General features: G+C 31.6%; 1 protein-coding gene across 1 annotated transcript in view; it reads right to left on the bottom strand.

The window, feature by feature from the left end:
* Positions 1-24,286, bottom strand: part of LOC130446439 (serine proteinase stubble-like) — a 126,120-nt gene that overhangs the window by 82,759 nt on the left and 19,075 nt on the right. The window contains exon 2 of the mRNA XM_056782707.1: positions 20,073-20,234. Coding sequence (XP_056638685.1) covers positions 20,073-20,130 — 58 coding nt within the window. The 5' untranslated portion in view covers positions 20,131-20,234. The remainder of the gene's footprint in view (positions 1-20,072; positions 20,235-24,286) is intronic.

The raw sequence follows: 24,286 nt of genomic DNA, 5'->3' as shown, positions 1-24,286 counted from the left end.
ATGAGGAAGATATGTTGATAGACATAGAACCCAGTAAACTATTGACAGTTTCACCAAAACTATGATTTTTGCTTTTTGAAACTAGCCGAATCGTTTCATCATGGACGTAATATCCCTCAGGCTATCATTTAGTGACCTATAGCACGAGGGCCTTTTTTTTCAACCTCCGATCGCTACGTGCAGACGCTAAATGGGAAGAAGAAAGTGGGTACACGCTGTAAGCGACTGCGAAGCTCTAGCACTACACACTCCACCATTTTTGACATTTAGGTGTCAGTTGGCGTTGTGCTACAGCCACGTAGACATTTTCGACAATATTGATGCTTCCGCCAGGTCTGATTCGTTTTTTACCAGAGATTTTCTACTAAGAGATTAACCTCATAATATGAAAGTGATTTTTAAATAACCAGATTAGAATTATTCAGATTATTTCTTATGAATACTGCTAGAAGAAAAAGCTGTTGTTGAACCTGTTTGCAGATCAAATTGAAAAGAAGAATTATCTGAACAATGCGTAATTGGCTAATGACGATTGTTACGAATAATTATAAAACGAAGAAATGAATATTGTATATCGAAATACAATGATTTTTTTCTATTCCTATTCATCAAGTAGTTACAAAATAATAAATTCAATTATTGTGTAAAAAAAACTACATTAGCTTGTCATTATTTACACGCCATGTTTTTATTACATACTCACGACATTTAGAAATACCTTTAAAAAACAATAAAATTGGCGTTTCCTTGATGCGTGCGGAAAAATATGACCAGAAATTCTTCGGAAATTTGGTTACACTTTTTTAACACAAAACAATGACAAGTTGAGTGCTATGAACTCATTAATGTTAAATATTTGTTTTGACATTATGCAATATATTATAATCGTTTCACTTTCTAGTGATTTAGTTAATATGAAACATTAGACAGATCTCATTCAGTTGCTGAATTATATTACGTGAAATGAGATAATTCGTAACAAATATACAATGTGTCCCTAAATAGGTAAAACGACTCTTCGGATGAACACTCTTTATTCCAATTTTATTTTTTAAAGATTGAGCCTGGTTTAACACACTATTTATGAAAAACAATTGAGTATACTTGGGAGAATACTTAGAAACAGAGCTGAAGAGCAAATACAAGGAAAAATAAAGAGAGAGAACAGGCAGGTTCACAGCAGAAAGGTTGACATTAGATCCCATCTACACAATTCAAAACCTAGTAGAAAAAAAAAATAAAAATGTACACCTAACATTTATCAACCTAAAAATGGCCTATGATCTGTATACGAGAAATTAAGTAAGCTATATAAACGCCACCAACTGTTTTGTAGCAACTGAATGACTTCTTCAGAAGGGCTGCAGATCGCATATTCTGTTAAAAATTTTCATGGAAGACAACCTAAGATATTGGAAAAAAGTGTAAGGAAATAAGAATTCTAGTCAGAAATAAACATCAATACACATTAACTTTTGAGGACGACCAAGTAGTCATAGCAAAGGATGAATAGGATCTGGGTTATATGCTTAAGAAGTTGAAGGAGAAATATTAAGAAGTAAGACTTAAAATAAACAATATATAAAATATAAATATATATATATATATATATATATATATATATATATATATATATATATATGTTGTTTCTTGTTCCTTTGGATTTTCTTACGATTTGAAAATGTACAGCTCCATCTAAATAATCAAGCTCACTAAGACAAATTCTAGAAAACTTTCCAATTACACTGAGGCAATAAAATGTTCAGTTTCTTCGTAATTTATACCAGTTATTCGATACGATAGATTTCCGTTTTAATGACCATATGTTTTTACGGTGAAAAAATCATTTATTGGACATTATCCATAAATGAAACTTTCTATTGAATGATGATGAACCTTTCAAATTATTTTACAACCTTTTTAATGTAACGTAAATGTATTTGTCATTGTTTTTAAGAGTGACTAACGTAGGTAGAGAATAATTTTGACACAATCCATTTTCTATAGAAACGCGATAATAAAGACCTATATACTTTAATAAGTGAAGTTATGATAATTATTCTGAACATTTTGAAAGTAAAACTGAAAAACCTATTTCTGATAAATCATTTTCTTACACGAAAGATACAATGACAAAATATATACTGAAAAGAAAATTCGTTTCCAAAATTGCAGAAAATTCTAGGAAAAGAACGTGGATTGAAAATGTGAAATGAGAAGTTGAGCCAAAGGGATTTGTACGATCCCGGTGATATCTCTGTACAATTTACCCCAAAACATGCATGCTTGTAATCCGGTCAAATTAGACCAAAAAATAAGAGTAAAGCTACATAAATTCCCATCAAGCTAAAAATCAATTAAACTGCTATAAATGCAATTGAAAATAAAATAAACGGTGAGTTTTATCATAAAAATACATTCAACAAAAATTGTAGATCATAAAATTATCTACAAAAATTGTATCTATACTTTTTTTCTTACGAATCACTGTTTCTGAGATATAACGATTCAAAAAGTTGTAAAAGTTAGATTTACTGTCGTCTTTAATTACTATGATTGCTGCACGAGAAATACCAAAACTACAGATCAACATCGTCGAACTTTAGCAGCATCTTCGTCAATTGATAATTTATTTGATGAACTTATGATAAGGCGAGTTTACACGGTGCGAGCTAACGGATCAGTTGAGACGGCAAGTAACTGTATGCCAGCTATTGTTACCGTTTAAATGGATCCGCCGAGCTACTGTCTCTTCAAGGATGGGCAGATACTGAATGCGAGTAACTCCAAAATTTTTTGATTTAACTGGCCACTTGCCTTCCCCCACGAGACATTTAGCCAGTAGCTCGCATCCTATTCGTTTAATTTGAACGGCGAGTACAGTACCTTGCTAGACAGTAGACGCGACGCGACGGCGCGTTCGCCGAACTTCTTAAAATGGCGGAACGTTGGCGCAAGCTCACTGCCTCGCAGAATTTTGATACCGTACAGCTACTTAACTAGGTGTAAACGGGTGAGCAACTGCATATTTTGGTCCCCACTCGCCAAGTACAGCTACTGTTTACTGACCAGCCCAGCAACTGGCACTGTGTAAACTCCCCTATAGTTCCAACCAGTTAATAGAAATTTGTTACAAATACTCGGTTTATTTCATTGTTGTAAGAAAAGTTTACTGCTGAAAATATATTTGTGAAACCATTAAATACGACAACTTTTACAATTTTTGTAGAAAAAAGTATTTACACGTTTTTTATAGATAGTTTTATGATCTAAAACTTTTGTCTGAGATATTTTCATGACAAAACTTTTTGTTGAAAATTGCGAAAAACTAATTTTTTTTGATTTCGACCTTGAATAAAATTGTTTCCATACACAGAAATGATGGGGAAAATTCAAATTCGATGTTCAATTGAATTTCAAGTCTTCTTTAACTCGAAGATTTTACAGCTACAGCGAAGAAATTATTGATCAGAGCCTTCAATCTTCTATGGAGAACTTTGAACCAAATGTATTTATTGATGCAAAAAGACGCAATCTCTCTGATGATGATGTTTAATACTTAATTTTGGAATTGGTTAGTTTGCTGTTTGTTTACGTGTTAATAAAATTCTAATCTAGTTAAAGACATACTTACTGCATCATAAAACACACGTTTTTCGGACCACCACGTACTAACGATTTATAGGTATCTGTCATTCAACTCCTATCGAATTTGAACAAATTGCATTATTTTCCAATAAATTTGACAACTATTGATAGCAGGTTACCTCATGATTTAAAAAAAAATGTAAAAAGTTACCTAAGCATCATTTATTTATAGGAAAATCATCACTGCAAGCAAAGCCGATCTAAATAACTTTATTGAGGTGAGATATATATGGAATAATCTAATTTTGGAAGTGCTACTAGTAAATTGAGAGAAAAGTTCATTAGTAAAGTGATATACCACTAGACTAATTACCTGATATTTAGGCCCATTTCCTAACCAAGCCAGTCCAGTCCAGTCCATTCGTGTCTAGTCAAGTTTTGTTCAGTCAAGTCACGTCAAAATTTGCTTTCGCACTGAATATGTTGCTTGTTAGTGTTGTGAAGAATTTGTGACAAGATGGATGCTCTTCTGCAAGCCATAATTTTACTCCGATTATACAGAAGAAGATGAAGAAAAGACGAAATTTCTGTTGGGTTCATCCCATACATTTAAGAAGACCAGTGTTCTGTTCTGTAAACCACCTCTTTCCAGATCTATTCAGTGACCCCAAAAAATTTTATAACTATTTGAGCCCAGATTTGTTTCTTCAACTAAGAAGCAGCAATGAAATGCCGATCTCTATGCTTTGGGTGTTTAGGATCGTATATTGCTTCTTTCGCTTGCACTAATCCAATTAGTGCTTCTATATCCATTTTCTCCGTGCAACAGTCACGACTGATAGATTCTTAAAATTTTCGACCTGATAAGTCGCAATAAGTCTTGGCAAGTCTTGACGCGTTGGGACTTGACGACACGCGCTTAGTATGAAACCAGATTTACACATTCTCTTTGTTTTAATGGTAAGTTATTATTTCCAATTCAAAAGCCGACTTGACTGGATGCGAATGGACTTGACTGGCTTGGTGCGAATGGGCCTTAGTCAGTTAGTGATTATACTGAGATCGAAAGGCTATTCAATCAAACGATATTCAATAGCGTCCTGCAATCAGTAAAGATTGTAGAAACCGAACTCAAATATAACCTATGTTATCACAGCTGATCAACTGATGAAATATTAACTATCATTTGTTATCTTGGAGGAATATTTTTGGCTGACACATAATCGCTTGAAAAAAAGTTGCTCCGAAATAAATTTATTAATATAACCCGCAGGTAAAAATGAGTATATAATCTAGCCATCAAATATGAAAAATCATTAAATTTAACTGCCTTTCTATAAGCATTCAACATCTGTCATATATTATTCCAAAACTCTCGTCCGTAATCAAATTATACAGAGTGGCACGTCGCTTTGTGTATTAGTTACCGCAAGATAGTAATATGATGACTGGAAACCGCTAGATTCTACAGAATTTTAAGAATATTTTATGACTTTTGGGTATAAGTTTTGGAGAAATATTTAATATTTAGAATAGCTCCAAGTTATTGTAATCGAAAGTCAAATGGTTTCTTGTAACAAGCAGTCTAATTATATATACCAGAAGGAGACGAATAAAAAAAAAACAGAAAAGAGCAAAACGTGCTTAGTAAAATTCCTAGCAGCATATACAAATCTGGTTTATTATGGATATTATGAAAATCCGCATTTCGTAAACCTGAATTGGATATTATATTAAAAATATACGAAATATAATAAAATATGTTTGATTTGAATATTTTTCCATTTATAATTCCATTATATGAAACCATGAGGAAAGTCTTCTATTGTCATATCGTTCAAGATGTGTACCACAAATTTACAAAGGAGACAAATTTTGTTCTTCTTGATGTGTCCAGTATGTAGTTCAACATTGGAATGATAAACTTTGCTCTCGAAGTACTTATTTTTTCCTCATTCTATCAAGAAGTTCAGTAAAAACATGTCATTTTTTAGTTTAACCTTCAATCTCATCAATATTATCAAAATCAGTGCTTTGAACTTCTATTTGCTCATTGAAATTTCTCCGAATTGATGTTTATTTCTAACTTTTAAGTGAAAAAACATAATTCTACACATATTATTATCCTTTTAAACAAGTTTGGGTCTATCAAAATTCTATTTAAAGTGTGTAAGACCTAAATAATAATTTTAAAAGTTTTACGAAAAAATACGAATCATATTGAAATAAGTGAATTTCGATCTTGATCAGAATATTTGATTTTGAATTTATCCACGAAATTTTCTTCATTTGGAAATAAAATGGAAGCTTTCTATCGTAATCCTTCAGGACTTGAATCTTGTTCTTTTTGATGTTGATTTCACACATACAGAATAAAATTTAAAACCAAAAGTTATGGGAAACTTCCAAGTGTACAAAAGTGTGAAAAAATAATAAACCTAAAAAATATACAAAATCCTGTATATTTTTGTACAACAGGGTCTTGTTACTGCAAAATGTACTTATTGAAAGTATAATTTTTAACATTTTACACTTATAAACCGAAATTTGTATTATATTGAAATTCCAGCTGAAATTGAACGTTCTATTTTCAACATTTCATACTTATAAACCGAAATTTATTCCATATTAGGAATTCCAAATGAGATTGAAAGTACAAGTTTTAAAATTTCAAACTTATAAACCGAAATTTGTTCCATATTAGGACTTACAAATGAGATTGAAAGTACAATTTTTAACATTTCATACTTATAAACCGAAATTTATTTTATATTAGGACTTCCAGATGAGATTGAAAGAAACCTAACCTAACTAAAATTCTTTTATTTAGAAAAACTTCAAGATGATGTGTTTATTGTAAGAACAAACATTTTTTCCAAGAAGCTATACTTAACTGAACTGCGACGTTAAAATCTTAAAATTGATCAAAGAGTGACAAAAATCCTAAATTAACGTTCACTACTTTAGATTATTATAGTTATGTTAAATCCTTAAATTTAAATTGTCATTCAGTTTTGGTGGAATTATTTTTCAAAAACATCAAAAATTCTCTGGGCATAATACACTTAACAAGAGTAATAATTAGAAGATGAGTTTCAACAAATATTACGTTAACTGTTGACGAGTCATTTACCTTTTAAGTAACCACTTCTGCAAAGCCTTCAGATATATTTTGACAATATTTCTTATTCGTAAAACGGTATGTTATTGTGAATTCAGTGGCGTCAATTTTTATGAAAATTAGGAGGAACAACCAATAGCGGGGTATGATCATACAAAATATAATGTTTGATGAAAGGGTTAAATATTAAAATGAGGGAGAAAATAGCACAGATGAACTTCTAAAAACAGGTGAAGCGGTATTACTAAAGAAAGTCTATGAACAAATTAGGAAAACAAGGAGAAAAGTACGTCCAACGAATATTTGGAGAAATGGTATAATCTACCCAATAAACATAAAAGGATATAGGACAAATAGTGGCTATTATAGAGGAAACTTTTCATTAATTGTTCACAATACGATAATTCAACTATGTCACCGTGATCCATAAAATCGCCTGTTTGGGCATCTACCTATGGACTAGATTGAAAGTTATTATTGAAAAAATTCCTCCAAAAACAAAAAATCGGCATAATTTTAGATACTGGTCAGGTAACAATCCTCGTTGAATGCGTGAATCCCACACCCAATATACGGAAAAACTGAATATATGGGGTGAAATAATAAGCGAAAAAATAATTGGTGTCTTCTTCATTGAGGGTAACTTAGATGGTCCGACGTATTTAGATTTATTGGAAAATATTATACCTGAGTTGGCTCGGATATTTCTTGATCCAAGTAAGTATTTTCAATGGCATTTAAAAAAAAAACTTCATAATTAGGAATTTTGAGACAATAACATTAACAAACGACAATATTTGACTACAACAAGATAAGTTGGAAGACACAACAAGACACAAACACTTGAAGATTTGTCTTTAGTTGTCTTCTGCGTCAGCGTTTCGTTAAACTTTTTACAATTTACTGATAATAGACCTTGTAAAGAGATTTGTATCAGCACATAAATTGTTGAAGAATATTCAATTCAATAGTAGCCATCTAAGTGTACAATATTTTTTGTAGCTTCAGTGGAGGTAGGAAATATTGCAAGAAAAATAATTGGTATATCTTTTGGATTTCTAAAACACAAAATATATAGAGTGATATATTTGAATTAACAAAGTTCATTATTTTTCCGAAAAAAGGAAAAATCTTAAAACAATGTGAATATCACCATAATACCGGCCTTATCACAATACCGTTGTAAATAAAAATTTATAAAAATCGTACAAGCCGTTTCCGAGATAATTGAGGCTTTCCATATATAAAACTCACTTCCAGTTTAAAGTTTCTTTCATAATTTTTATGTTTATCGATATACAAATTATAGCATTAATCTGTTGACTTAAATTCACCTGATACTGTTTATACCCGCTTCATTAGAAATAGGAATCGACAATACCAGAAATATACACTGTAAAAGTTTTTGGTAAAATTACCATTGTTTCACGAAACTTATGATGGCTAATATTACTAATTAGTGTGTGTGTAAATTCAAATTATATTACAAATACACTACAAATTATTGGTAATTTTATATTTTCGCTTTCCCTTTTTTTTGGCTCTATAAAATCGGAGAATTATCCAATTTCGATGATTTTTTTAAATCTTTGTTTTTACGGCGGATTCACGAAAAAAATTATGGAAATAAAAAAAATTAAAACTTATACTGGTTTCGGGGCTTTAAGTATTTATAAAAATGCACTCATCACGATAACTTTTTTCCAAATAAACAAATGAAGTTGTTATATTTTTTCTCATAATCTACACAAAAAACGAACAAATTGAGAAAACAATTATATAAAAATGTTGATTTATCATGTTTCACAATTAAAAATAATAATAATTTCCCTTAAAAATTGGCTTTTTCTCTCATATAATCGTGTGTACCTATTTTATTAAGTAATAATTAAAGTTATATGAATAAAAACGTTTTTAAAATCACTTATTGTGATCAATTGTATAATATTGAAAGTTAACTTTGAAAAATTGAGAATTTTCACCATTAAAAAAATGGTATCTAACTAAGGTTGACTCTTAAAGATGAAGAATGAATAGACAAACATTTTTCAATATTTTTTTTTCCAAAATGTTCATGTTTTGTGTAGATTAGTAAAAAAATATATATGAAACGCGTTTGATGCTTTGTAAAAAATTAATGAACGATTATTTGCGAAGAAGTGCGTTTATGATCACATTTATAGTCATAAAACTATATGAAATTTCCAGGTGAGATATTTCCCATATTTCTTTGCATAAAAATTCATCGAAATCGGATGATTTTTCGATTTTCCAAAGTCAAAAAAGAAGGGACCGAAAGTATGAAATTACCAAATTATTTTGTTTGACAAACTGAGCTCAAGTTAATTGAATGATGAAGTTACAGCACTGCAAAGTAAATTTCCTCTTCAATTGAATATACAAATTTAAAATTTAAAAAATAGTAATTAAAAAATGATAATTTTCTAGTACCCCTCAGTGAATTATATGAACCGTTTTTTGATTTTTTAAATCGGAAATTAATTATTTTGTTTAGAAACTTTACTAAATTGTTGTGCCTCGAATCTTCCTACAAATTTTTGGTAAAATGACTAATGAAACTTTTAACAGTGTACTGTATCATTTAAATGCATTATCCACCTAATATCACACAAAAATTATAATTTTATTACTAATAAAATCTCCCCGTCACTGGCTCTTAAAGTCGATCGTATAATTCAACTAAATAATTTCAATTTAGTTCAATTTCTTTGGTTGTTCACTGGAATTCACATCTTGTATGAAATATATCAATAATTAAAACACGTAAAACAAAACTTTGGATTCACTTTATAGCTGATTTTTCATTCTGTTCGTCTGCCGAGTAATCACTTTCTACTTACACTTTTCTGAATTATTGAAAAGACAAAAAAGAAATTATGCAAGAGTACTTATTCATGGTAAGTAATATTTCATTCTATGAATGCTTAAGTACCCTTCGAAAACAATTAAAATCGGATTGGATTAGACGTTTATAAGTTTACAATTATCTGAAGATCGATGGAAACCAATGAAAATGTAGATTGCGCAACAAGAATCAAATAGAATTTCGACAATTTCATCAAAAATAATGAACAAAATTTTTCATTTAAATGGCCAGTTTGCAACCCGTGATTTTATAAAAAGGATATTTACACAGTTTACCAATCTATAGAATTGCTTCTGTCACTTTTATTACTATATTTTGTAGTGCTCGTACTAGTTCATACATCTTCCAATTATTCTGCTTCCCATTGGGTCTTATTCGATATTTCCTATAATTATCTCATATTTTACCATCCAACTTTGTTTCCTCTGATATTTTATTTTAGTTGGTCAATCAATGCTGCTGTTTTCGTCATTGTGACTATTTGTTCATTATCCAAGTTCCATTTCCACTGTTCTCCATCTTCTATGTAAATGACTCCCAGGTAATCAGATGTGCTCTTACTATGGTATTTATTCATTTTTCAGCTTTTTCCCATTCTATTAAATGTATCTACTACTCTTATTATATCGTCTGCGTAAATCAATCGGTCTATTCTCAGTTATAGGTTTCTGCAGCAAATTATAACCTCCAGTTTATAGTTCTCTTATTTTATTCGTCTCATCATAATATCCATGACTATCATGAACAAAAGAACTGAGACTGTCTCCGTGTCTCACTTTCATCCGCATCTTAATTCTCTCGATCCTCTTCCGTATATTTGAACTTTTCATTTTACGAAAACAGCAACAAAATAAAAAACAGCTCCTTTTTATACTTTATAAAAAAATCAGTGATTCGCAGATGCCACCAAGTGACTCGCCGATGCCTACAAGTGACTCGACGATGCTTCATGTCAACTTGCCGATGCTTCAAGGCAACTTGCCGATGCCTCAAGGTGACTCGCTGTCTCTGTCAGGAACTTTCCCCAAGTCTATTGTTGCTGTCGTTGATGTGATGTGATTTGTGATTTGAAATTTGCAAATCAATATGTTTCGTTTTCATATATTGATATTAATTGAAATAATTAGCCAGGATATTCCAATACTTTCTGTTAGCTGAGAAACTATTCAATTCAATCCTTAGTTGATTCTATTACAAGTGGAGTTCTTCATGATTTCCTAGACTGTTTGCTAGGTTTCTTTGAAATTACTCACTGATTAAGCAACATAAAGGTTATCAGTGTTCGATGAAAATTAAGAGATAATTGTTTTCAAAAGTTTATTTAGAATTGTTTAATCAAATTTATAATTAAAGAGCTGACCCGGTGAACTCTGTTCCGCCTTAAAGGTAATAAATAAGCCAATTTTCAATGTCTCCCCCAAATGACGTCATTTGGAAACAACCATTGTATTTATGATTGTTTGCAACAAAGTGGCGTGATTTTTGTGTTTCGCCATAAAGCAATGAATACAATGGCAATTTCACTTTACCACTAAGACAGCATAATCCTGGCGTTTCTCCGGAAAACTTCAATACACCACAATACTCGCAAGCAACGTCCATTTGCCCAATGCAAACGCTAGGATGCAAGCTGTAATCAGTGCTGCAATCGTATCGAAGCTGTGCTCGATTCAAATCCGCACTTGAATCTCTTGTTCTGCGTCGTAAATTATCTATTTGTTGACCTCTTTTGTTCGCTCGACGATTTTGTATTGTCAAACGAGCCGTTTCACGGGCTGCCTCACTTTGCTCTTGTGATTGAGAAGCACTAAGTCGAGCCATACTTATGCGGCGCTGTTCACATGCAATTTCTTGTTGTTTTTCAGTCCTTTCACGGCTTTGTCGGAAAAGATTCAATCGTCTTGGTCACGGCATTAATTAAACTTCACTTCACTTCATTCAAATATTCATTTGAAAACTCAAATTTTCAACCATTTATCCATAGACAAAATTACTTAGTTGTTTTAGATGCGCGTTTTGTTATTCCAAGTCTGATGTGTTTTTGTTTTACCACCTTTTATAGTGCACTTCACTTTTTATTTAAATAGGCAATGGCTCCATCATTACATTATGACTAATTTATTTAATAGAAATGTTATTTATTAAAAGAAATAATTTTAATATTGATTTCTTACAAAAATCAAATTGTCATCCATACGTCCATTACATAGCTGTCATTTACGTTTTGTTATTCCAAGTTTGATTCTTTTTTGTTATACCACGTTTTATAGTGACTGATGTTTTATGTCAAGTCACATGGGAACGCTGTCGAACGGAATAAAAAGTATCCTATGTCCGTCTCCTGGCTCTAAGCTCACCAATTTTCAGCCATATCGGTACAACCGTTCTTGAGTTAATAAATAGTGTAACTAACATGGTTTTGGACCATGCAGAATATTTTTTCAAGAATAACTTTTTTCATGAAACCACTAATAAAAAAGTTTTCCATATGCCACCAACTTAAGTATTTTTGTGTTTATTACTTAAGTTAAAATAACATACGTACTCGAAAAACTAATAAATTTAGTTGTGTGTATCTGTTCAATTGAACTTTGAGTAATTGGCTTGACTAAATATTTTATGTACTATTTAAAAAAATTAATGACATTAATTAGTAGAAATTAAAATTAGAAATAAGAAGTAACCACATTGTGGTTACTTCTTATTTCTAATTTCTTACAAAAGTATTAATATTCACTTTTAATGGTTCTAAATGTTCTTGATTTTAGATCTCTTCTGTTTTGAAACTAGCCTTTTAATATGCCGAAAGACCGATAAAAACTTGACGTTTAGGCACAACTTCAGACTGTAGTCGAATCGTCAATTTTCTATCGGTCTTTCAGGGATTATCGAAAAGAATAGTTTTAAAACAGAAGAGACCTAAAATCAAGAGCATTTTGAAGCATTGATATATCAAAAGATCTAAGAAATAAGGGATTAAAAAAATTTATACCGGTATGGATAACCTATCTTAACATTGAATTTACATATGGAACTGAAGCCAAACAGAATCTGAAAAATTACGAAAAGACTGAATTTGGGTCGAAACGTCAAATTTTTTAACGGTCTTTCAGGGATTATTAAAAAGACTAGTTTTAAAACAAGAGATCTAAAATCCAGAACATTTAGAAACATAAACATATCAAAAGGTCTAAGAAAGAAGATATAAAAGAAATTTATACCAGCACTTTTATCTACTATAGTGTGTGCTACCATGTATTTTTAAACAAACTCTAAATTTCGAAGAGATACTTGTCGATTTCTAACAGGTTATTTGGTACGTTTTTTGCATGAACTACATAAAAATATTGGCAGGTGAAAATATATTCAACCAAACCATTAATTAGCTTATAAAAATAATAATACTGTCAAAAATAATGATTCCTGTTGGCGTCAAATTTCGTATAACCGGAAATTTACCTACGTCCCCTTGACCTTGTTTTATCGGTAAATTGATATCACACCCATTTTACTTGTTGAGAGAACCGCAACAAATTGGAATCTTCACCTTCGCTTTCAATGAACCAATTGTAATTTCATTTTCAAGTAAATGTTTTTTTTTAATCATCAAAATACATTGATAACACATTTTACTTTATCAACAATATTTTAACAATATAACGGGACAAGTTTTATTATTGTTGTCATTTTATGTTGTCATCCCAAGGAAACTTGGATACTTATAGAAATTCATTATAATAATACACAGGGTGACTCATGAGGAATGTCAATTTTCATATGTAAAAATTACTACGCCTTAATTTGAATATGTCGTAACTTGTTGAATCTTGACTGAAAAAGACAATTGCGTCACTTTTGAATGAACTTGATTAATCTCAAGAATTGAATTAACAAAATTCTTTAAAGTGGAATATATAAAAATTCCTATTTATTTAGAAATAAATGCTCATTAAGTATTTATGAAATATGATCTTACGTTTTAATTTTAAGAGTCACCTGGATTTTTCTAAATGTAACTCGAGTACGTTTTTATAATAAATTAAATGGAGTGCGATAAATATGAAATTCGCTTATTTTTAAACAATTATTGAAAAAAAAAATTAAATCCACGTCAGCAACAAGGAAAATATGTGGAATAGAAGGGGACGACTCATTTGAAGAGCGAAGGGCCCAACGCTCATTCCACCAGCATGAGATATAAAGGTAGCAAGGGATGTGAGAAGAGACTAACCTAGTACCAGTACTGACCGATTATCACACTTCTTTTGATCTCTTAGAGATAACATACATCTTCATTTAAAATTTTCAAGTACGATCTATAGATGATCGTTTATTACTTGTTATTTGAAATCTATTTTTCAAAACAACCTAAACATGGAAAATTAGTAGTTAGACAAAGGACAATTACCAGAAATAGACAGATTAAAATCGAAGAACTTGGTGATATAGATCTCCTACTAAATCCAGCATTTGATCCCAACCTTCCTCTGTCAGATTACTATCTATTCTGATACACAGTGAAGTTACTGCTTGTAAAAAATATTGATTCAAAGTAAGTTTAAAATACAGTAGGACAATTCTTTGCATCTAAGCCCAATGAATGAATTTACCAAAGTTGCTAGAAACTTGTCATATTTATATTTCCACTTCCTTTTAAAAATACTGAATGGAAATCTGATGGTGAAATCTTGGGCGTTATTCATTGTCTTCAGTTATAATTTTCTGGTACTTATTTGGCGATGTCCCCACAAACTTCTAAGAAATGACCTCGATCTACATCGACATCTACATAAAAAATGACAATCTAAGATTGAAATACGTAGAAACTTCATAACTTTTCGATTTTTATAATAATTTTTTGCTCAATATTGTTTACGCGTATCTAAAAAATTTTATATTAGTCTTTTTAATTGGTTTTAATAATATTTTATTACTAGTTATCTTTAATCTTATTTTTCCAAGACAACCTTTTATTTTTTTTTTTTTCGTGACAATTTGTCATGATTTTGGGTCTCTTTTCTTTGAAAACCAGTTCAAAATAGTATGTAAAAAAATATTTTGATAAAGACCGAATTATGTCGATACGTAAAATTTTTTACATACTGTTTAAAGTTATTCTCATGGAAAAGACAGAAATCATCATATTATTTTAATTGGACCTCATCATTTTTCAAAATTATATTTATATTATACTTTATATTATACTACATATTTATGTACATTTTGAACGCCTTAGACTAATAACTCATTCTAGGGATTGCGTTGTACTTTTGAGTTAAATACTCTATTACTTTTCGGAAACATTTCTAAAAACTTCTACAGAAATCAATTCAAAACTGAGAGTCTACAGTCTACTCTCCCTATTTAATATTCAGTTTCCTCCGAGGGTACATATCTCATCAGTTTTTGTTAGCTCAACATAATGATAGCTGAGCAATTGCTTGATTCAATTTCAGCTTATCAGTGCTCCTGTTATTTGAAACGTGTTTTCTTGGTTCTTGAATTGCTTTGCTAAAATCTTTTTTTGGAGAATACTTGAGACAAAAAAAATTTTCGGAAAGGTGGAAAAATAATTATCATGGATCTCAACAAAACAGAAAAGAAAAGCTATATATATGGAAACTTCAAATCCCCTTGAGGATACTAGGGGGAAAAAAGAGGGAGAATTAGGGCTGTAAAGGCTGAATAACGGAAAACAGAATTCATTTCGAAGAGCAGATTTTAGAGCAGCAAAAAAGGATGGACAAAGAAGTAAACCGAACAAGGATGAAATAAATAGCAAGGAAAAGATGGAAGTGATGAGAAACCTAAAAGAGGCAATTCGGGACTGGAAAACGAAAGGAGAAAATGGGGCTGAATGGAAGGGAATCACTTCCAAGCTATGGAACTAAAACAACTGTAAAGCTCAGGTCTCAGGTCAATTTTAATGTTAAGTGATTTTAACACATTTTCCAATCTATATACCTATCTATTTTCTATTATTGGAAGGTGTTTAAAAAAGAAACTTTTTTTGGATCATACGATTTTAACTTAGTCTAAATTGTCATAACAAAAATGCAATTCGTTTAATCAATTTTATCAGTATGTTTGGGATAATTTCTTCTTTTCATATAATTTTAACAACCTCTTATTTCGATCGCAAGTGGTGTATCCGTTATTCAAAATAAGTGGTTTAATATTTTAAACGGACCTCGTTAATGGAAATAATGATGTATTTTTTTAATTAGCAGAATATTCACGATGAATATGATGACAAGATTATAAAAGACCATTAGTTTTAATTATCAGTTCGACGTATTCTACATCATAAAATGAATTTACGGAGAAAGGAGTTATTGTGCAAATCGATAGTCCTAAATTTCTCACGATTCTTCGAAGGTCAATATCTTCCGTCTGTTCTTCTGAATTTTTCTGATAGAAAGTGAATCTCTCATTTCAACAATTCGTCATAGTTACTTTTGAAATATCATTGTCAACTTTATTATTCAATAAAATATTTAAAAAATGTTTCAACTTTTTATAATATTCGTTAGATGAGGAAAGGTGATATAAATTATTAATTCAATAAAAAATGAGTTTCACATTAAAGGCTACAAGTATTCATTCATTCAAAAATCCTGAAACTTCTCTTGAATAATTTTTATGACAGCTACTTCAATTTTATTCATTATTTCGTCAAAATCTGTTGGTAATAGAGATTCTTGCGAAGTTAAAACCTGCGCTACTATCGGGTACAGTGACTTCCACCAATCGCATTATATCATAAAAGTAAAACGTATTATCTTCTAGTAATACCTTTAGTAAATTATACCAAAGAAAGAACAATAGATTTTGCAGTACCATCTACAGTTACTTCATCAAAAAAAGAAGTTCTATAAACCAAACGCCGGGGAACGATTCTAAAAACATCCAATTCTATCAATTTTCTGAGACGTTATAAGCCCAACGAGTCTATTCCGTACTTCATTGTCATTGGCACAAGAAGCATGGTCTGTAGACTTTAGAGCCTGGAACAACTGTGATCTATAAAGACGTAGATGTGAACATTGTCATGAATTTCACTTTCACAAAATCACGACTAGCCTTCCGACATGATTTCGTTGGACTACGCGTTCAATGCTATTCTCTCTAACTCTTGATAATCCCGTACTAATTTTTTTACATTGACAGCCAGTAACCTCAAATTAACTATTGATACCATCTGAGTTTGTTATGTGAGTCAATTCTTGAATTTAGGACAATTCACCATAAACAGTAGAGGATTCTCCTGAAATTGCTTAGGCTTGTACTTTGGGATATAGGGAATAAAGAGGTCTGAATATAGATTGACTTAGTAACATCTCTACTGTTAAGCTTTACCTTACGTTCATTGGATGCTGTTGAGGAGCATTATTTGGATCCTCTCGACCATAAATACGTGTATCTTAAATCTAGTCGTACACCTTGGCAGCCGGCGCAATGATTATAATCTACAGAAACTCGACGTCCAATAAACCTCTTCTTAAACATTAGAAGATTTCATGTCCGACAATAATCTCAAGTACTCTCTTCAGTAAAAGGACTTAGTTTTCTTTAATGCTTACACAGCTGCCGATTGGCTCCCGCAGTTCCTTTCAAAATCAATTTGGCGCCCAAGGAGATAAGAATATTCACGAAAATACCTTTTTCAGCAACTTCGTAATGCACTGCTGATAACTTTCGGCAATTCTTCAATCCAAGGTCGGTCAATAGTTAAAGAAACAGGCTTTTTTAGAATAACAAATAGTCTATGGATAAGCATTAATAAGATGAGATATAATTTGGCATATTTGGACAATGACATGAAGGTTGAACTGGTTTTCATCAATTATTGTGTTCGAGTATATATCAAATTATATTCAAAACTTCCGTATTTTTTTCATTAAATTAATAAAATGTGTTGCAGATTGTAGAGGTTGTCTAAAATTATGATTGGCTCAAATCGTTTTCATAAAACTCATGCACACACAACACACTGTCCGCTCTCGAGAAACGCTCCATAACGGCTTAACCCCAAAAGTCAGGCTACCGATTTACATACATCCGGCGCCCCTGCGAATAGCTGCGATCGAGCAATAAGGACTTTTCTTGTATAAATACAAAACTTGCAGCTATTTTAGCGAACAAAATCTAGGGACGAGCTGCTTGTAAATAAAATGACGAAGGGGGACACAAGATCTGAAAATCAAACTAGCAAAGACCAAATTTATGATATTCAGCAAGCACCTCCACAATGTCACAACTCTAGAACTTAAAAGTGACAATATTGAATTAATCCAACATTGAAATGTCATCATAAACATCATAAACCAAAGAAGATCTGCTAATGTATCGTGTAAAAGAGACATTTATGAATAATAACAGGAATCCTATCGAAGCACTGTCGCCTCTATAGATACCTTAAGGCGTTAGATTTAGCAGATAATGAGGAGTGCAGATTTTATTGCACACACCCCTTCATTTACATTCTGTCACAGTGTGATACAATACGGATCTCTGGAGCTCTACCCCAGGGAGCATATGAAATAGAAAACTAACATCTCTAGATAGAAGAAAGGGGGACACAATAAATCCTTAGCAGTGTTTATGATACCCCAATGTCTACATACATACCTAAATACATACAAAGCAAGATAGAAGTGAAGAGAGTAACAGTCATGGTCCAGAAATATTTGATATTTGAGATCAGCTTTTGCTATGGTGATTGCCAACGTTAAAAAAACCGGACAATGTACATGAAGAAAAAAAAATGGAAAGGGCTTTATGAAGCGAACAAATTTCACCTCAATCATTTGAAAAGAAGGTTTCAGAAAATTTTGATAATCATCTAGTTTGTGGAGAATTTTCTCGAAAATGCGACTATAGAATAACGGGAAATCGAAACAATATGATAATCAGCCTTCTTAAGTGTGAAAATTTTCGAATATGAATTTTGGTTTGAATTATCAACAAGATTCAAGTAACTGAAGGGCAGAATTTTGAATATGAAACGAATTCTTCATTTCAATATATTCCTGCAGATCTAATAATAAATAGTAGTGAAGAAAGCCCAAATTTTGATGGATCTTATCAGTTACTAGCTTTCCAAAATTATATAAAAAAACTAAATCACATCGTATTTAAGTGGAGACATTATATTTATGTAGCTCACATCGTGGAAAAAGTTTTAAAACTTTATCTTCCTTCTTCCGGTTGTAGCATACACAATTTTTGAAATATCATCAATAACCTCCTTCTTTGAATCACTCCGTATGCTCCAAATCAAATTTTTTCTTCTGTTGAATAACTGTGTAAAATACTTTCCAAATTATCATGATTAAATTTATATTACAGTCAATTTGAAAGATGCAAAACACATCAAAGATTCACAACTAAACAAAGTTTCATTATTTTTTTCTGTCCGTCACTTATGCATCACGCTACCATGAGTTTCTAGACCATAACAGGACAAGATGTGTATTTACAAAAAAAAACTCATTAACTTCAATCTTCGTTAGTTTATTTTTGGCCATTGATATATTATACATAAATAACTATTGCTTATATACCGGAAAATTGAAATGTTACATTTCTGCCGTCGTATTTGAAATATCTTCATTTCATTATTCATTTTATACGTGATGATATTAGAGAAAAATCACAATAAGGAAATGTGTTATTAAAGAAAAATTTTCAATACAGAAACCAATATAACTAACTAAAATAGTTATGAAAAGACTGTTATACGTACATAAGTTTTTTTAAAAAGGAAACTTGGATACTTATAAGACCTTATGATTAATTTAACATCAAATGGAAACGGATTTTGAATGTGCTTACAAGCTAAGCTTGAACTAGAATTGTATCAGCAAGAAGTTAACGACAATTTCCAAAGCTCTGAAAGCACTCTTCCAGCAAGTAAGATATGTAAGATCTGCCCAATTATCATCGACTTGCAAAAAGTTTTCAACTTAAATTACCTTAACTACAGTTCTATGTATCACAGCCGTCAACTGTCCAGTTATAACCAGGCGATTTTGCTCCACACTTAAAAATCCAGCCAGTGTGTATGAACCGATAACTGTCCCCGGTCAATTAACAAACTGTATGCTTTTATTTCCCAACATCTTTATGGTGAGCCATGGCAGCTTGGTTATAATCGAACACATATTCCTCATTTCTAGGCATTCATTTTCTCTGCCAGATAGGGCAAAAGGTAACTAACTAAACACTGTAGAGGATATTCGAAGCGAGAGCTAGGCACCCATTCCATGCGTGGAACATGGGAGAAGATGGAGCATTCATTGACTTTGATAAAGTATCATACACGTAGATTCACGCGTTTAAATTATGCATCACCAAATCATCTCGTCTGCTTTCACCAAAAAAAAATTCAGGTATTGTTTATTATAAAAATGAAGATTTTTTCTTGCGGTTTCCAACCAAAAAAAAAAAACTAGAACTGAATATTTTACTTACCTCTAACTAATTGTTCCAATGTTCTGTTATCCAATCTTCTATCCGATCCCATGTTCATCCTAACAAAGATTATCTTAGAAATAAAAGGGTATCTTCACCTCATATTCGTTATTCTTTGCCCCTCCAAAAATAAAGTCACATTCATATCAGGTCAGCTACTGTCTGAAACAATTAATTCAATGAGGACTTGTTCAATAGAAACTACAGTGTAGAGGGCACTTTTTTCTCTCTTTAAATTCTTGAAAAATGGGGGAGAAGATGTTACATAATTGATTTGAATTGGAAAATGATTGTACATTTTTTTACATTGTAAAATACTGAGCCTATCTTTGAATGTGGAGAAGATAAAATACGAGGGTTATTTTGTATTTTTATATGACAAAACTTCAGTTTTAGAAACGTTGAGACACATGCTTTAAAGATGATAAGGTGACATCAGATTTGTTCCAAGAGGAACTAGTATCGTCCGCAAAGAGACAGATTTTACTACTTATGTCTAGATAGGCAAGGTCTTTGATAAATGGAAAAAATAAAATAGTACTAAACCTTGAAGTACAACCCATATTCTATTGGTTCACAGAAAGTTATAGCAATGAAGGTATGGTTGCTTAAGCTGTAGTAAATTTTATTTATTTATGGATGGGTACTTAGAATTTTATATTTAAACAGGAATTATTAAGATTCTCAATGATCGTAGATAACGTAGGAAAGACTGCTATTAGAAGATACTTCGATTCTCATCCTTCAGGTATAATTACTGCTGTTTTAAGGCAATTTTGAAACGAAATGTTCATTAAAGAGGTATGGTGATTTGATATGTGTTCCGGCAGACTCACATTTATTTTAAACGCCAAAAACGTGGCCAGAAGTCCAAAAAAAGTTTCTATTTAGAATTTAGTCATGGAATAGTTGTAGTCGTATGTCTATAGTATGAAAAGAACTATAGCGTGGAGCGGGGGTCTTTATCTGTGTTTGTTTGATCGCGCAGCGCAAGCCACCAAATGCAGATATATTAACTGTGTGAAATGGATTCTTCTCCCTAAAGTTTGTGCAAATGGGATATGTGATTAGGTTTACAGAAAAGTGAATTAGTTAAATTCTTGTCAACAGTTGAAGCTTTTTTTTCTATTTGTTTGTTGGCATGTTGTAGATAACATATTTGAAAATTAGGTGCGAAAACTTTGGGTTTTTCACTACTTTTTGTAAGACAAGTGATAAAATGTGCTTATTTGAATTGACTATGTAATTCATTGGGACTGTTTGTAACATTTGCAATTATCAACGTTCCGCCATTTGCAAATTAACAATATTTCACATACTGACGACGGATTCGTAATCAGAGACCTCCAAAAACCCCCGCATATCAAATTTCAATAGAAAATTATGAGTTTTTAACAATTTTTGGCCACCAATATGTTTTTTTTAAACTGTTGATGGTTTCGTTATCAGCTACCGTGAAAACCCATGTATATCAAATTCCAATAAAAAATTATGATTTTTTAACATCGTTGGCCGTCATTTTGTTTTTTGAATTATTGTTGACGGATTCGTAATTAGCGACATAAATAACCTTCTTATATCGAGCTTAATAGGAAAATAATGATTTTTCAACACTGCGAGTTATCAGTTTGGAAGCTCCATTATGTTTTTTTGAAGAACAGTAGACGTTTCCGACGTCTAAGAACCCCACTATACCAAATCTCAATAAATTATCTCAATTTCTTATACTTTCGGCTATGTTTTCGGCTTTAGAAACAATTTTAATCCTACCGATCCAGAAAAGGATTTATTTTTGATGTTAATAGTTGTACTACGAAGCTTTGCTAAAATTTCACGCATAAAGGTAGTCACGCACGGCGTTTTGCACGTGTTGCACCCCGTGTCGTTTAACTATATATTATTTATTTTAACTCGATTTTTACCTGAGATGGATGCAGCTCAGTTAATTGTGATCGCGCAGAAGTATATAATCTGAGGAACCCTCAATACTCAAATCGAAAACGCAGCGACAATATTTGGGAAAATATAGGAAGGAGGATGAACCATTCCAGTAAGTAACGATGCATTTATTTCAATGATTTCGTTCATTTTATTTATAGAGAATGAATTGAAGTAGTATATGTTATCAGATTAAGATCTTAAGGTTATTTTTAGATGACTTGTCACTTGTCATGCGAAAGTATTGAAAAAATCTGGAGTCATCATCAATCAGATCAGGTAATAATATGTGATATTCTCCATACTCCTGTATGAACCCAAATTGAGGGCTTTCTTCTTTTATCAGCAAGCAAGAAACTATCATAATTTCTTTAGTATCCTTACTGTACATTTCACAAAAATCAAAATTTTCATCGTAAACGAAGTCAAAAAGCAAACGCACGAGCCTTCCACACTGACTGGATGCTACTCAAACTCACGACTGGCGAGAGAGCTCGGAATCGGTATGTTGTGGAGCTTACGTACCTGTATGCGCAGCTTTCGAAATAAATCCGATCCGTTCGTTGTGAACGCTCTGTCCGATAACAACAAGTGCGTAGAGATAATGCTTAACGAAGATGCCTCATTTCTTATATCAACCCCAATAGACCATGTTTCTTTTGCAACATTACGAAAATTGGAAAGTCTCTCTGCTATTATAATAAATATATTCGGCAGCTTTTATTGTCTTATGATAAATTTTTCTGTATAGTTTCACGTAATTTCTGAAGAAGACATTATCCGAGAATTTCCTTAGGTGAGATAAGGCTTCCATGTTATTTGTAGATATACGTAAACCTTTAGTGAATGAAGATTTATTTCGCTTATTTTTAATTCGCCTTACGGAAAAGAATTGCATCCCAGACTAGTTAGTGTTTCTATCAATCTAGTAAATTCAAAGTCGACAACACCAAAGAGAATGTCCCAGTTATAAAACATCGGTGCTCGCATTTTGGAAAATATTTTCCTGAAAAAATACGGTATAGTTTCCAGAAGCATATTTTGGATATCATCGAAAATTTTGTTTATACTGCTTCATGATCGGATAGAGATAGAGATAGAGGGTCGATGGGTTTTGGATCATACGATGACACGACATAGTATGGTTTAAGTCAGGGGTCGGCAACCTGTTTGTCCTTAAGGGCGCAATATTGAATTTGAAAATCACCGAGGGCACATAATTCACAGATAATCAACAGGTATAAATTGGCATTAAAAAAAACAGATTTTTTATAAATTTATTTTGTTGGTGTCATACATATTGATACATATAATTCAGTATGAAACTTGATGGTCCATATTTTCCGCTAATTTCTTATAATTGGGGATATATTCAGAGTTCCCGTACTTATTTTTATCGACTGAGCTCCAGAACATTTTATCATTACTATGCGTTTTTAAAATAGTTTATTATTTCTAATTCTAGGTCTTCGATATTATGTACCTCGAAATAAACTGGAACTATTTCAAGGACATTATCTTCAGTAACATTGAATGGATTTATGAAAAATCTTAGAACGGGTTCTAATGCTGCAAAATTTTCAAATCTAGAAAAAAACTCTTCTATTAGCTTATCTTTAATTTCTAAATATGATATAGCAGTAAACTTTTTATTATTCAAATTTAAAATCTCAACAGTATATTCTATATTTGGGAAATGTAATAATGATTTTTTCAATAGATGGGATTTCAACAATACTAACTTGCATTTGAATGTATTTACTGCACTAATCATGTCATCGATATGCTGATTTTTCCCTTGTATTTTTAAATTTAATTCATTCAACTTTTCCGTTATATATGTCAGAAATACGTTATTTTCTAATTGCTGGTAAAATTCGCCTCTTGATGCAATGAATTCCTTTATTTGTGGCAAAAGCATGATAAACCGCTCGAGTATGTTACCTCTGCTCATCCACTTCACTTCAGTCTGTAAAAGAAGATCTGTGAACTGAACGTCCTCATCTTCTAAAAGTAATTTAACTGTGTTGGAAAGCTACCGATCTTATGAAATTAATAATTTTTGTTAATATCGTAAATACTTGGTGAAAACCGATTGTTTTTGCGCATAACATTTCCTGATGTATGAGGCATTGAAGAGAAATAAATTTTGGAAAAATGGAATCCTGTCCATATAAGGCAGAAATTCCTTTTTCGTACCAGTCATCGCTGGTGCCCCGTCTATTGTAATTGACGATAACTTTTGTACAGGGTATATCTGTTATATACTTTTTAAA

Source organism: Diorhabda sublineata, chromosome 7 (genome assembly GCF_026230105.1).
Source record: "Diorhabda sublineata isolate icDioSubl1.1 chromosome 7, icDioSubl1.1, whole genome shotgun sequence".
In the NCBI taxonomy this organism is placed as follows: Eukaryota; Metazoa; Arthropoda; class Insecta; order Coleoptera; family Chrysomelidae; genus Diorhabda; species Diorhabda sublineata.
The sequence above is the reverse complement of the archived record's forward strand: the minus strand, read 5'-3'. Positions and strand labels throughout refer to the sequence as shown.